The sequence below is a fragment of the Antechinus flavipes genome, chromosome 4, assembly GCF_016432865.1.
Source record: "Antechinus flavipes isolate AdamAnt ecotype Samford, QLD, Australia chromosome 4, AdamAnt_v2, whole genome shotgun sequence".
Taxonomy (NCBI): domain Eukaryota; kingdom Metazoa; phylum Chordata; class Mammalia; order Dasyuromorphia; family Dasyuridae; genus Antechinus; species Antechinus flavipes.
In genome coordinates this window covers 477,399,616-477,416,121 of record NC_067401.1, presented here as the reverse complement: position 1 = coordinate 477,416,121, position 16,506 = coordinate 477,399,616, and the positions used below count along the sequence as shown (strand labels likewise).

The 16,506-nt window shown below is 45.5% G+C and overlaps 1 protein-coding gene across 1 annotated transcript in view; it reads right to left on the bottom strand.

Annotated features, from left to right (window-relative positions):
• The window catches only part of TRABD2B (TraB domain containing 2B), a 212,781-nt gene that overhangs the window by 10,449 nt on the left and 185,826 nt on the right, over positions 1-16,506 (bottom strand). The window contains exon 6 of the mRNA XM_051999752.1: positions 15,437-15,721. Coding sequence (XP_051855712.1) covers positions 15,437-15,721 — 285 coding nt within the window. The remainder of the gene's footprint in view (positions 1-15,436; positions 15,722-16,506) is intronic.

Here is a 16,506-nt window from a genome sequence, read left to right as displayed (position 1 = left end):
ACACTGGTTCTTGTTGTACCTAATCTATTCCACTGATCCACAACTTTGTTTCTTAGTCTGTACCAAATAGTTTTGATTATTTTTACTTTATACTGTGGTTTCAGATCTAGTATGGCCAGGTCACTTTCCTTTGCAATTTCTAAATTAATTCCCTCAATATTCTTAACCTTTTGCTCTTCCAGATGAATTTTATCATTGTTCCCAGCTCTAAAAATAATTTTGATAGTTTATTACTATGGCATTGAGTAAGTAAATTAATTTAGGTAGAATGTCATTTTCATTATAGTAGATCTACCCATGAGCAACTGATATTTTTCTAATTGTTTAGATTTGACTTTATATGCAAGAAAGGTATTTTGTAATTCATATAGCTCCTAGATTTGTCTTGTCTGGTAAACTTTCAAATTATATATATATATATATATTTTAAACAGAATTTATCTCTTCAGGGCTTTGTTTTTAATTTATCGCTGTAATTGCCTTGCTAGTATTTTGTTCAAAATTTTTGCATTTATATTCATTAGAGAAATTGTTCTATAATTTCCTTTCTCTGTTTTTGACTTTTCCTGGTTTAGGTATCAGCACCATATTTGTGTCATAAAAATAATTTGATAGCATTCCACCTATTTTTCCAAACAAATTATATTGTATTGGAGTTAATTGTTTTTAAATATTTGATAGAATTTACTTGTAAATCCATCTGACCCTGGAGATTTTTTTCTTAGGTCACTGATAGCTTGTTCAATATATTTTTCTAAAATGGGGTTAAGTATTTTATTTCCCCTTCTGTTAATTTGAGCTTTAAATATTCATCCATTTCTCTTAGATTGTTAGATTTGTTGGCATACAGTTGGGAAAAATAGCTCCTAATTATTGTTTTAATTTCCTTTTCATTGGTGGTGAATTTACCCTTTTCATTTTTGATACTGGTAGTTTGGTTTTCTTCTTTTTAAAAAAATCAAATTAAGCAAAGATCTATTTTATTGTTTCTCATAAAACCAGCTCTTACTTTCATTTAGTAGTTCAATAGTTTTCTTACTTTCAATTTTATTAATCTCTCCTTTGATTCTAATAATTTCTAATTGAATATTTAATTGAAGATTTTAAATTTATTTTCTTTCCAGATTTTTTAATTGCATGCCAAATTCATCAAGCTGTTCTTTCTCCATTTTATTTCTGTAAATATTTAGAGATATAAGGTTTTTCCTAAGTACTGCTTTGACTGAATCCTGTAAATTTTGGTATGCTGCATTATTGTTTCTCTCTTTGATGAAATTATTGTTTTCTATAATTTGTTGTTTGACCCACACATTCTTTAGGACCAGATTTTTTAGTTTGCAATTAATTTTTAATATATCTTTCTATGGTCCTTCAATGCATGTAATTTGTAATGCATCATAATCTCAGAATGATGCATCTAATATTTTTGTCTTTTGCATTTGATTTTGAGATTCTATGCCCTAACACATGGTCAATTTCTGTGGGGGTGCTATGTAACACTGAGGAAAAGATATATTCTTTTCTATCATTATTCAATTTTCTTCAGAAGTCTAGCAATCTAACTTTTCTAAAATGTTATTCACCTCCTTTACTTCTTTTTTGTTTATTTTGTAGTTAGATTTATCTAGTTCCAAGAAGGGGAGGTTCAGGTCCCCCTCCCTTAGTAGTTTTGTTATTTCTTCCTATATTTTACTTAACTTTTCCTATAAGAATCTGGATGCTATATCCTTTGATCCATCAGTATTACTACTGGGCTTATATCCCAAAGAGATCTTAAAGGAGGGAAAGGGACCCACATAAGCAAAAATGTTTATGGCAACCCTTTTCATAGTGGCTAGAAACTGGAAACTGAATGGATGCCCATCCATTGGAGAATGGCTGAATAAATTATGGTATACGAATGTTATGGAATATTATTGTTCTGTAAGAAATGATCAACAGGATGATTTCAGAGAGGTCTGAAGAGACTTACATGAAATAATACCGAGTGAAGTGAGCAGAACCAGGAGATCATTGTACATGGCAACAACAAGATTATACGATGATCAATTCTGATGGACGTGGCTCTCTTCAACAATGAGATGATTCAAACCAATTCCAATTGTTCAGTGATGAAGAAAGCTATCTGCATCCAGAGAGAGGACCGTGGGAGCTGAGTGTGGACCACAAGACAACATTCTCACTCTTTGTGTTGTTGTCTACTTGAATTTTGTTTCTTTCTCAGTTTTTTCTCCTTCTTGATCTATTTTTTCTTCTGCAACAATATAACTGTATAAATATGTATACATATATTGGATATAATATATAACACATTTAACATGTATTGGACTACCTGCCATCTAGGGGAGGGGATGGGGAAGGAAGGAATAATTTGGAACAGAAAGCTTTGCAAGGGTCAATGTTGAAAAATTACCTGTGCAAATGAAAAGCTTTAATAAAAAAAAAGAATCTGGATACTATATTACTCAGTGCATATATGTCTAGTATTGCTATTACTTCATTATCTATGATACATTTTAGCATCATAGATTTTACATACATTTTAGCAAAATGCAGTTTCTTTCCTCATCTATTTTAATTAGATCTAATTTTGCTTTTTCTGAGATTGCCACCCCTACTTTTTAAAAAACTTCATTGGAAGGATAATATATTCTGTTCCAGCGTTTTAGCTTTATTCTGTGTGTGTGTGTGTGTGTGTGTGTGTGTGTTTGGTGTGTTTCAAATGTGTTTCTTATAAATAACATTTTGTAGGATCCTGGTTTTTAATCCATTCTATCTGCTTCCATTTTATCGGACAGTTCACATTCAAAGATAAGGTTACTAACTGTGTATTTCCCTCTATCCTATTCTTCCCCTCTCCCCGCTTATAATTTCCTTTCTCCTTTTACCCTGTCCTACCTTACTAGTTTTGCTTTTGCACCACCACCTCCCTCAATCTGCCCTTCCTCTTCCCTTTTCTTTAACCTTCCCCTACTACTCTTCCATAGAGTAAAATAAATTTCTATATCTGAGTGTGTATGTCATTCCTTCTTTGAGCCAAATCTGATGAGAATAAGGTTCAAACAATGCTCATCCTTCTCTCTTCTTTCTTTCTACTACAATAGGGTTTTTTGATCCTCTTCATGTGATGTACTTTTATCACAGTACTATTCTTTTTTCATCCCTTAATTTTTTATATTCATCACATCCGTGTGATGAATATAAAAAGGGTATAGTCAACTTATACCCTCCATCTATGTATATTCCTTCTAACTAACTGCCCTAATAAAAATACAGTTCTGCAGAGTTATAAGTATCATCTTCCCCTGCAGGGATGTAAACAGTTTCTTATTGAGTAACAAGTGGATGTGTTTTTTTCTTTTCTGTTCAGCACTGCTCTTTTCAACAGGAAAGTTTTAAAAAGTCCCCTACTTCATTGAAGATCATTTTATCCTCTGAAAGATTTGCTGGGTAATTGATTTTTGGTTGTAATTCAAGCTCCTTTGACTTCTGGAATATCATATTCCAAGCCCTCCAATTCTGTAATGTAGAAGCTGCTAAGTCCTGAGTAATCCTGGTTGAAATTCCTAGATATGTGAATTGTTTCTTTCTGTCTGACTGGAGAATTTTCTCCTTGATCTAATTCTGGAATTGGCTATCATATTTTTTAAAAGTTTCATTTTGGAATGTCTTTCAGGAGGAAATTGGTGGATTCTTTCAGTGACTGTTTTACCCTCTACTTCTAGGATATCAGGGCCCTTTTCCGTGATAATTTCTTGAAAGATACTATCCAGACTCTTTTTTTTTCTTCTGTACTGTCATAGTCAAGTAATTCTTAAATTATTCCTCCTGGGCCTATTTTCCAAGTTAGTTGTTTTTCCAATGAGGTATTTTACATTTTTTCTATTTTTTCATTCTTTTGATTTTGTTTGACTTATTCTTAATGTCTCATGGAGTCACTAGCTTCCATGTTCCCAATCCTAATTTTTAAGGAGTTATTTTTTTCAGTTTGCCTTTTTCCTCTTTTTTCCAGTTGAACAATTCTATTTTTGAGAAGTTGTTTTCTTCTGTGGATTTTTTTTTTTTGCCAATTTGGTCAATTATATATTTTTTTAAGGAATTGTTTTCTTCAATCAATTTTTGTCCTTCCTTTTTCAAGTTGTTGACTCTCTTGCATACCTATCATTTATTTTTCCAAATTTTTCTTCTCTCTTAATTGATTTTTAAAATCATTTTTGAACTCTTTAAAGAAGGTTTTTTGGGTTTGAGACCAATTCATATTCCCCTTAGAGGTTTTGCATGTAGGCGTGTATACATTGTTGTCCTCTTCTGAGTTTTGTTTTGATCATTCCTGTTGCCACAGTAGCTCTCTATGGCCAGGCCTCTTCTCTGGTTATTTTTGCTCATTTTTAGCCTATTCTGTGGCTTTTTAAACTTGAGCTGTTTTCCTGGTGTACAAAGAGCACAGCCCCAAACTTCTTGTATTGGTGGCCTGGGGACTGGTTTTTTGTCTTGGCCAGATGCAGGGTCTGGGAAATCACTGGGGATTAGCAAAAAACATTGATTTGATGCTTGATACCAGTGTCATTTCCTCATAACAACCTTTGAATATGGCTTTTGTGATTCTCATAATACCCACGTTTGAGACAAACTTGGGCTTAGAGAAAGGAAATATTTTGGATTTTCCTCATCCCACCCAGCCCTGACACCTCCTGTTCTAAGCTCCTTCCCAGCCCCTACATCCCCTAGCCTCAGACCCCTCCCAGCAATGACATCCGCTGTTCTAAGCCTCCTCCCAGCTCTGACACCCCCTCTTCTGTGTTCTCAGGACTCTTTCAGCTCAATCTCAGTAATCCCTCTTCCTCTGACTCCTCTGTCCCTTGGAGTTGTAGTGATCCCCAGCCTCCATGACACATCCCAGCCCCAGGACCTGGGGGTTTAAGGAAGCCTGTGATGGGTGCCCAAATCACTACTGCTCTGATGAGACCCCGGACCCCCACGGACAGTGGCCGAATGATAGTGCCTCGGTCGCCCAGGTCCTTTGAAGTCTCTCCTCCGAGTGTTCTCCCCCCATCTAATGAGTTAAAGATGTGCTGCTCCTCTCTAATCTAGCCCCAGCCCTGCCTTCCGCCTGATTGGAATCAGCTTGGCAGGAAGAGAACCAGCGTGTCATCCTCTCCAGGAGGATGTGTTTGGGATGTGTGTGTGTGTGTGTGTGTGTGTGTGTGTGTGTGTGTGTGTACGCCTCTGGGAGTGAATGGGGGAGGAGGTCCTGAGCACCAGGTTGGAGGGAGGGAGAGATTTCTCGACAGGGAGTGGAGACAGGCCATTATGGAGAGAAGTGCGCAGCCCTCACTGGGAGGTGGGAGGCAGGCTGTGGGTGGTCCGAGCCCAGGCTGAAGTCATCCCCCAAATGGAAATATGTCCTTGGCACGATATTTCTTGGGAAGATCAGGCCTTGAATCTGGACTTGTGACTTTGAAATCAGAAGCAGCCACGCAGTCTCCGAGTAGATGTGGCCCCAGAGGCATGCAGGTAACCTCTACCTGGTCAGGTAGCCTTCCTGTAACACGCCAGATGAGGAGTCATCCGGCCTCTGTTCTAAAGCTTCTACAATCCGTTCCCTGTTGGAAACTTCAGGATTGTTTTCATTTGAAACAACATGGTACATGTAAAAGACACTGTCTTTGGAGGCAGGGGATCTGGATTCAAATCCCTGTTATGTCCCATATTTGTGAAACCTTAGACAGTCACTTGTCCTCCACACCTTTGACTTCAGCTTCTCCCTTCAGACTTCAAGGCCAGCTAGATGACACAGTGGGTACAGGAAGATTCATCTTCTTGAGTTCAAATCTAGCCCCAGACCCTAGTTGTGAGATCTTGGGAAGGTTACTTAAGTCTGTTTGCCTCAGTTTTTCCATATGTAGATGAAGGAAATAGTAAACCACAAATCTCTGCCAAAAAAACCCCGCTGAGATCATGAAGAGTCAGACGTGACTGAAAACAACTGAACAATAACAATCTTTGGGAAGGATTTCCTGATATGAAGCATAAATTAAATCTGTTCGAAGCTCCCTCTCAGCTCTCACAGACCCTAGTCTAAGCTCCCTCCAAGCTCTGACACCTCTTGTTCTAAGCTCCCTCCCAGCTCTGACATCCACTGCTCCAAGCTCTCTCTCAGATCTGATATTCCCTGTTCTGTGTTCTCAGCGCTCTTTCAGCTCAGACTAAATTAAAATAATTTTTAATTTAAACAAATTAAAAAATAAAAAGATCTGCCCATTATCCCTGTTTCTGCCATCTGGAGCCAAATGGATCAAATAGACAATCTTTTTCAGTTCAGCCCTTCAAATACTTAAATACAATTATCACTCTCACCTCTTCTCCTCCTCCATCCTTCATCCCCACTACTTCTCTTCACCTGGTTAAACATGTCTAGGTCCATCAACTGATCTTCATCTGTAATGTAAAGCCCTTTTCTTCTGGCTTTTCCAGCTGATTAATATTCTTCCATGCTTCCTACCACTGAAGACAAGCTTCCAGAAGAGGTCTGATGAAGGAAGAATGTAGTGGAATTCTCACTTTCCTCCTGAAGCTCAGCCTGCTCTTAATGTAGTCCCACGTCACACAAGCTTTTGTAGCTTCCACAAGTTTTCAGTTGTTCACAGTCCCTCTATTACTGAGGCAGGCCTCTCTCAGGAGAGTTTCTCCAGAGTTCAAGGAGAGTTTTTCAAGCGTTTACCCCAAAGTCAGGACAGTTTCAGGGTTCCCCCCATTATTTCCACTAAGACCTCTTTCAAGAACAATAATTATCTGATCACTCCTTCCCTGCCTTATATATACGACTTTGATTTTAGTTTTTTTATCCAAGTGGAAGATAACTTATCTCCCCACTGAATTTCATCTTATTAAAACCAGCCCAATTCTCGACATGGTCAAGGCTAATTGGATCCCGACTATATTTTCCGCTGTTTTTATGATCCCTCCCAGATTTGGCTCATTTGCAAATTTAATGAACATGCTATCTAGGCCTTTATCCAAGTCATTGATAAAGAAGTTAAACAACTCAAGGTACAGATCCCTGTGGAACTCTATTAAAGACCTTCTGCTATGTTGACATGACCCCATTAACAGCTACTTTTTGAATCTGGCACCCGAGCAGTTCTGAATTCATTAGATCTTGTTACTGTCTAAGTCATATCTCCCCATGAGAATAACATGAGATACTATAGGAAAGACTTGGCTGAAATCTAGGTAAATTTTATTCACAGCATTTCCTTTATCTAGTGGTTTAATTTTAATCTAACATAACCAATTCTTGATGGAGCCCAGTTAGCTTTTTGGAACTGTCTCTTTGTATGTTCACTAATCATTTTCTGTAATGATCTCTTTTAGAATTTTTTCAAGAATCCAGGTCAAGCTCATTGGCTGAGAGTTTTTATCACTTTCTTTTCTTTACTTATTTTTTAAAAATCAGGATAACATTTGCCCTTCTCCAATCTTGTGGTACTGCTCCCAGTTTCCATGATCTCTTAAATGTCACTGACTGGCTCAGCAATTGCATGTGTCCATATTTTTAGGACCCAAGGATGATGTAGCTCCTCAGACCCGAGGAATTGAATTCTCTGAGGGCATCTAAGTGCTCGCTTCCTATCTATCTCATTATTTATCTTGGATAGCAGTTCCCTGTTAATCATTTTTATTGTCATTTCCAATGCAAAAGTCCTTTTTCTTTGCAGAGAAAATTATAAGAAAATATAAGACCTAAACATCTCTGCTTTATCTCTGTTGTCATCATCCAATAAACCCTAAGTAAATGTTGTACCCTTCTTTGATCCTTTTTATTCCCAACATAACTTAAAAAAGCCATTTTATTGCCTAGCTTCCCTTTCTATCCTCAGCTCATGCTAAGCTTGAACATTGCCAACACTATTTTTCCAGGATCATGCCAGGTCTTTTATAATTTTCCTCTATTTCCTGCCCTTTCTGCCATCTTCCTTTCAATTCTTTTAAAAATCTAAGCTTTTTGGTGAGTTCCCTGTGCAACCACATTGGTTCCTTTAGGCAAGTCTCATTCTTCCTCAATAGAATTGTTTTCCTGTTTCTGCAAAATCTAGGATTTGAGCCAAATTTAGGGAAAATTTCCTGATATTCTTACTCCAGGAACAAATTTTTCCTTGTTAGCGAGAATGAGATCCAGAACAGAATTAGAGTTTCTCCTTGTTAGTTACTATGCCTTCTGAGGGAAACCTTGCCCTAAATCACCATCAAGGCAAATCAAGAAATTGCTCCGTTTTTGGAGGAGGAGGAAGAAAGGGACAGTGAGAATGAGAAGAAGGGGAAGAAGGGAGACACAACACACAGAGAGAGAGATACAGAGACAGATGGAGGGAAGGAGAAAGGCAGAGAGGGATGAGGGTGAGGAGAGAAGAGAAGAAAGAGGAAAGAGGGAAGGAAATAAAGAATGAATAAATAAATTTTAAAAAGGATAAATAAAATGCCTTATCACTACTATATCAGCCTTCAATACCAGATTTGTGATCTATTTCCCAGATGCCTCATTTATTTCTTCTTTTTGTCCAGGCAATCTGTAGTATATTCCAGTGACATAATCATCCCTTTTCTATCTTTTGACCTTTACCAACAAACTGCCATGCTCTGGTTCCCCTCTAGTTATTAGACTTACTCAAATACATATCACCCCCATGTCCACCAATCTTATCGTTTGCTTTCTTTCAAAGCAAAGCATTGTCCAGGCATCTCATCCCACTCAAGTCTCAGTATCTCTATGAGGTAAAATTTCCCTTCTTGTTGTTTGTTGCCCAAACTTTGGGCAATGGTTTGTGGGACCTCGAGACCCTTAGTTTTATGAATGGTCCGTTTCTTGGATTTTAGTTCCTGCTAATTTGTGTTCATTCCACTTACTCTCCTTCCATCTTTATGGCTACAGCATTTTAACTTAAGAAAACCTAGGCCATCTTCTCCCTCTTCTATCCTTTTTAGTTTCAAACCCTCTTGATCAAATGTGCTGAACGTCTGATAAAAACATTCCGATCAGACTTTGTTAGGAGCACTCCATCTCTGGCCAGGAATCTGTCAACCTCACATTGTAAGATATGATCCAGAAATCCAAGTCCTGTTGTCAGACACTACCACCTAGACCAGCTATTCACTTCCTCTATTCTGTATTTAGGTTATGCACCTAATTATTTACATGTTATTATCCCCATTTGAATATGAGCTCCCTGAGGGCAGGTTACCTTTTTTTTTTTTTAAACCTTTCCTTCTAGCTTCAGTGCCAGACACGTAGTTATTATATGATTATTGTTATTAACTGACAAACTGCTGCCCCATTACCCTTCAACAGAGAAGTACCAGCCCGTAACCACATTTCAACTCTTTCTTCCTCTGAGGATCACGGGAACACCTCTCACTTCAGAGTGGTTGTACTTGTACGTTTGGGACATTGACAAGTGATGAATGAACAATTACCATGGATGGATGTAATTCTCCCTTTATTCCATTCCCTTTTCTAACTGGCTTTGCCTTGCCTTGCTAACTACCTCCTCCTGTTCGGGTTCTACTCCCTCATTATCCATGTTCTTTCTTAATCCATCGATGGCCTCCTTGATTGTCCTTGCCCTCATTTCTTTTTGAGCCCCGAAGTAGAATGGGGCCAGCCTTTGCTCTGTAGATCCAGCATCTTCTTCCCCTCCCCTCATTCAACCTCAATTGCTTCACCAAGTCCGACTCTTTAATGTCACCCATAGGTGACTAATTATTGAACTCAAGGCTTTCTCTCACTGGTAGACAAAGAGATGGATAAATGGAGCATTTATGTCTCTTCCTCTGCTCCCACCAAAGCTGGAAGTCAGTTTTTTAGGCCTCCCTATATTCTAAGTCCCCTCCCAGTCCTGACATTCCCTGTTCTAAGCTCCCTCCCAGCCCCGACATCCCCTGTTCTAAGCCCCCTCCCAGTCCTGACATCACCTGTTCTGAGCCCCCTCCCAGCTCTGACATTCCCAGTTCTAAGCCCCCTCCCAGCTCTGACATTCCCAGTTCTAAGCCCCCTCCCAGCTCTGACATTCCCTGTTCTAAGCTCCCTCCCAGCTCTGACACCCCCGTTCTAAGCTCCCTCCCAGCCCCGACCCCCCTGTGGGGTCTGAGGCCGGGGCCACAGGGAAACCCTGGTGCTGTGGGCGAGGCTTGTGAACACACCGGGAGGGAGTGAGGTTCCCGTCGGCCGAGGTGTGAAAGCAGAGGGGCCTGAGCGGGTGGAAGCCGGAAGAAGATCCCAGGGTCTCTCTGGCTCTGAGAATCTGGGACTTGCCCGACCCCCATCCTTCGCTCCCTATGGAGATGGAAGCCGACCTAAGAGTGAGCAACTGGTCCGCGCCAGAGCCTGGGCCTGGAATCAGGAAGACCCCGGGCTCAGATGCAAACTCAAACAGCACCGGCTGGGGGGCAGCCCTTGTCAGCCCAGGCGTCCCCTTCTACCAAATGGGAATAATAAGAGCAGCCTCAAGGGCGGAGGGGCTGATGGGGAGCCGATGTGGCCCGCAGTGAACAAGAATCCTCTCCACATCCCCTCCCCGGCCAGTGCTCCCGGTGCTATTATTATTATTCCCAATATTTTCACGGATGGGGAAACTGAGGCACAGAACTGTTACACCACCCGGAGGCTCTCAGACGCCGTGGGAGAGACCTGGGCCGCGCCGAGCTCCTCGGGCCGCTCTGTGCAGGGAGTTTGTGGGGGCCTGGGAGTAATTAAATCCCACGTCACTGCTCCTTCCCCGGCCGTGGCTGCTCTGAGCTTGTGTGGGCCTCCCGTGTGTGGGCAGGGAGTGAGAGAGGCCCAGAAAGAGATAGTCCCAGAGGGGGCCGGGGGAGGCGGGAACAGGCAGTGGCGAGGGCAGGGGAGTGCTTCTGGAAGCAGGCGGAACGGGCCCTGGGGGCAAGGGAGGAATCGGAGCTACAGCCAGGGAAACTGAGGCAATAAATGATGCATCAGCCGCCTTTCTGACTCCCCTTCCTGGACGTGACCTCAAACTGTTCTCCACAGCTCCCCCTTCTGTTACTGGTCTGCCCTGGGGGTTGTTCAGCCACACTCGATACTAAAAATGCCTTCAGGGCCCACTCTGCCAGATCCGACCTGTCCTTCAAGGCCCAGTACTGTGGCCCCCTCTGTACTGGCAGGAACAGGAATCCACACACACGTACACTCAGTCACACACACACACTCACACACACACTCTCACACACACTCACACACACACACACTCACACACACACTCACACACACACTCACACCAAACACACACACATGCACACACATACACACGCACTCACATTCACACACGCACACACTCTCACACACATTCACTAACACACACACACTCACACCAAACACACACACATGCACACACATACACACGCACTCACATTCACACACACACACACACACTCACACACACACACATTCACACACGCACACACTCACACCAAACACACACACATGCACACACATACACACTCACACACGCACACACTCTCACACACACACACTCTCACACACACTCACACACACATTCACTAACACACACACACACTCACACACACTCTCACACACTCACACACTCTCACACACACACACACACACACATGCACACACGCACACACTCTCACACACACTCACACACACACTCACACACACACACACACACACACACATTCACACACTTCTCTCAGCACCCAGGTAGGATGTGGGGTAATATCCAACGAGCATTTCTATATCTAGTGCCTACTATGTGCCAAGTGCTGTTGTAAGTCATGAGAACACAAGGAAAAAATCAAAATGACATATGATATAGGATGCCGGTGCTCCAGTGGGTCCCTCCTGCCAACCAGTCAGAGCTGTCCTGAAGAGGAATGGGCGGTGCCGAAAGCTAGCCTTGACTGTGAGCCTGAACAAGTTACAGAATGTCTCCAATTGGCCACATTGGATGTCAAAGAAAGAAATGGGCCGGCCTGGCTGCCCCCACTCTTTCCGGCCCAGGGGTGGGCGTTTTGTCTCCCAAGCATCACGGGCCCTGGCCTGGGGTCTCATGCTTTGTCGTAGCTTCTGCATCGTCTCTCTCCCCATTCTCCTGAGTAGAAAAGTGAGGCTCAGGGAGGGGAATTGACTTCATCGGAGATGCACAATTCAGCCGACCTGCCCTGAACTTTCCCGGGCCTTCACGGCAGCCTGCGGCCTCCTGCCTCTCTGTCTGAGCCTTGGAGACATCTGAAGCTGGGCGTGATCTCCCCCTCGCCTGCCCACATCTCTCTTTGCTCACAGGGACTCACTTAGCTCTTCTTATCAACCCCTGTAAATCAGGCCCCTGCCTCCTCTCTCCATTGTCTCAGTTCTGTTTACACCTCCCAGAGAAGGAGGGACTGAGAGCCTTGATGTGGGGGCGAGGAGTCTGCTTTGGCCAGTCACCCATTCATTCCCCCAATGAGCATTGAGTCCATTTCCATTTGCCAGGCCCTCTGCCAGGCCTTGGGGGTACCAAGACAAGCCAAAGCTGCCTTTACCCTCAAGGAGCCAACACTCTCCTGGTGAGATGGAGAGAAGTCAGCCACGGCGGATCAGGCGCTTCCCCCTTCCTGCAACCGCAGCCTCCAAAGGAAGGAAAGAAACAGGGGGGAGAAGGGTCTGATGGCAGCCAGCTCCACCGCTCGCCTCCTTTTAGATGAGGAAACTGAGAAAGGGAGCTACAGGACCCCACGGATAGGAGGGGGAGGGCCAGAAGCGAAATCCCGCTCTCCCGGCTTTCTGTGGCCACCACGGGAGTTCTGGGGGTGGGCAGCTCGGGAGAGCGGCACCGTGGTCCGCTCTGGGCTCCCAGCTTGGCTTTCTCACCACCTGGCTGAATCCCCAGACAAGCACGCAGTCTCCATCCTTGCCATGATAAGTTTGCAGGGTTTTATCACTGTGACTCTGTTTCCTCCCAGCAGGGCCTATGATGCTCCCAACTAACCAGGAAAGGCATCACGATCCCAGCTCAGAAGTGATGCTTTTCCGGGTCTCTCAATGAGCTAGTCATTGAAGCAGACCAAGGACAGTTCTCTAACCACTAAGCAATCCTGCTTCTCATTACTAAATCTCTTGGCCTTGGTCTAACGGCTTGTAAAATGGGGGGAATAATTCACGTGTTCCCTCCCTTACCTGGATGCTTTAGAGACAGCGCTTGTTCTCCTGCTGACATGAGACCCCATTCAACCATGACACTATGAGGTTGGGAGGGACCTTGGCCATCTAGGCCACCCAGAACCCAAAAAGGGGTGACTTAAGTGCTGAGGGAGGGTTCAGTCTCGTTCTGAAGCCCTGTGAGGAAGGGAAGCTCACCCCGGCTGGCCGGCAATGATCGCTCAGAAGGTTCTCCTGACATCAGGCCTAAATTGGTTATAATTATTCTCTCCACAATCCCATTTGGGATTTTCATGGCAGGTACTGGTTGGCTATTCCCTTCTCCAGCTCATTTTACAGATGAGGAAACTGAGGCAGGGGTGAAGTGACTCATCCAGCCAGGAAGTGTCTAAGGTGAGAATGACCGCAGGTCCTCCAACCCCAGGACCGGGGCTTTGCTCTGGCACTTTCAGAAAGCTGATGGCTCTGGCTGGCTAATCCCTCCTCTCCTCACCTTGGCTGCCCTCCCTGAGGAAGAGGAGATGATCTGATTTTTATTCTCCCCACCCCTGGTTGTTGGGGGAGGGAAAGCACTTTAGCAAACCGCAGAGCCCCGGAGGAAGGAAGCTGGGGCATCTACTAGCATTTGGCGCCTTGCCTGGAATCCCCCAGCCGGGATTCACGGAGAGCCGTCCCCAGCCTCCGACCCGTTCCGGGACAAAACAAGGAAACTGCCTGGTTTGTGGGGTAACGTGTCTGGGAGCTCTGGGCTGGGAGGAGCGCCATCTCACAGCCAGCCAGGGCAGCGTCTCGGCCTTCCAGGAAGGCCGGTGAGCTTTTAGCTGAGGCGACAGCCCCCTGACATCTGTCATCACCCCCAGACTCCGACTGACTGGCCCGGACCCTGTTGACCCCCAGCCCTGATTCCTGCCAAGATGATAACATTGCTTCTGGTCCTGGCTAAAAGCAGCAGCCATTTCAAGTCGGCCTTTGCCCTAAGGCCCAAATTCCAGGACCCTTCCTTCTGAGGAGGAAGTGGGGATATCTGACTAAACTCCCTCTGGGAGCCAGACGGGCCTTCCAGGGTGACCGCCAGTCAAACGTGTCACAGGAAATGTGTGCCCAGGAATGCTGGGAGAATCTGGCAGCTTTCACGATTGATCCTTCAGCTTCAACAGACTTTCTACTTAACTATAATCTGCCTGAAGGGCCCTTCCTTCCCTCTTTCCCTTCCTTTCTTCTTTCCTCCCTCCTTTCCTCCTTCCTTTTCTTCCCTCCCTCCTTTCCTTCCTTCCTTCCTTCCTTCCTTCCTTCCTTCCTTCCTTCCTTCCTTCCTTCCTTCCTTCCTTCCCCCTTTTTTCTTCCTCCCTTCCTTCCTTCCTTTCTCCCTTTATTCCTTCTTTCCTTTTCTTTCTCTCCCTTTCACTTTGTTTTTGTTTCTCCCCCCCCTTTCTTCAATTTATTTATTTCTTTTAGAAAATCTTTTCTAAAGTGCATCCAAGAGAAAGTGCAGTGTGGGACCACCCAGGGGGAAGGCCCTTGGGCTGTGAATCATAGGCATGGACTCCAGACCTAAGTCAGCTGGGGCTGCAGCAGAATCATTTTTGTTCTCTGAACCTCGGTTGTCCCGATTTTTACTTTGGGGGCTTGGAGAAAACTGAATTCAGGGCAGTGAGTGTGTCGTCTGCTTGGGGAACATAGAAACAAAAATGAGGAATTGTCCCATTATTCACGAGCTTACGGTCTCCTGGGAGTGGGGCGGGGTGGCTGGGTAGGGAGACAGAGATGAGTGGAGTGGAGACCATGTGAAGAAGAACACAGGGGAGCTGGAGGATCCGGAAAGAAGCCCTATGGGAGGGAGCGCCGAGCTGGGCCTTGAGGGAAGGGAAGGAATCTTAGAGGCAGGGAAGGAGGGTATCCCAAGCACAGGACTCACAGCCCGGGGACAGAGAGGAAGGTGGGAGATGACAGGGAAGTTTGAAGAAAAGCTGGGAGACCATCGAGGGGCAGTGGGCTGGGGATGGTTGGTGAGGGGATTATGAGGACTCCAGCTTCGGGGGGAGTGTATGGGGGGTGTCTGGCAGGAGAGAGCAGAGTGTGGGACTGGCCATCGGCATTCTACCCCTAAGCCATGTTCCCTTGGGGGCTCAGTTTCCTCATCTGTAAACTGCGTGGGGAAGGGGAGACTGTTTCCAGGCCGGGGTTCTCTTACTCCGTACCTCCTAAGGTTTGGGTCCCAGGCCGCCCGGCCCCCGGGGGACAGTGAGGAGCAGTCTCGGCACTCACCTGTCCTCAATCCGGACCCACAGGTCGTTGAACTGCCGCGGTCGGTGCTGCTTGTGATGCTTCCGCCGCCATTTCTTCTGTCGCCCAAATTCCTCCAGCTGGCTCAGGCTGTCGGAGAGCAGAAGGTGGGGGGACAGGAGGTCGTCGTCTTCCTCCTCTTCGTCCCCTGGCCCAGGGGACGTGGAGGCCGGGGAGGAGGATGGGCTGTGCTCCATCGGAGGCACTGTGGGGGCCATGGTCACGACGGGCTCCGGAGAAGGGGGCTGGGAACTCCGGGGGCTGGAGCTGAAAGAGCCACAGTGGGTCATGGGAAGCTGGGGTCGACAGAGGGTGAGGGAAAGGGTGAGAAACCGTTCCCCAGAACCCCGAAGTGACATCACCACGTTAGGGTCGGGTTCCGTGTGTCCGACCGTGGCTGATCGGCCCAGTTTGGGCTCGGAGCGCTCCGCCACCGTGGGACACTGAGGGGAACCTCTCCTAGCTTCTCTAACTTGGGGCACCTCGGGTTCCCTCTGGGCTCAATCTTTGCTTGTAGGGCCTTCTCTGAGGGGAGCTCTGATGTCATCTCCCAGGAGCCCGGGGCCCGGTCCCAGACAGAGTCCTGGCCCGATCTAGCTGGGCTCTGATCCTGGCCTAGCCATCCCAAGTACAGCTGCAGGCGGGAGCCATCCCACTCTCTCCTCGGGGAGATAAGGTATAAGCAGCCATTAGTCAGGGGACGCTAAGGGCCCCAGAAGCTCCTCAGACCAGGGAGGGAGGGAAGGGTTCTTGGAGGAGAGAAAGCCTCTGAGCTGGGCCCTGAAGGGTGAATCCAGTTTCCGTATTGGTAGCTACAGTAGGAGGGGGGAGGGGATATTCTGGGCAGAGGGAACAGCGTGAATGAAGCTTCTGAGGATGCCGTGGGCACCGACTGGGGAGGATTCTGGGTTGGCCGGTGGGGAGGCTTTGGGGCTCACCTGCTCTCTGCCCCTGGGTTCTGCCTCCGGGGCCCTGCCGGAGCAGACGGAGGCAAGCGCTGGGCCGAGGAGGCTTAGCGTTCCCTGGGGTCCGGCCTGAGTGCCTCATTCTGA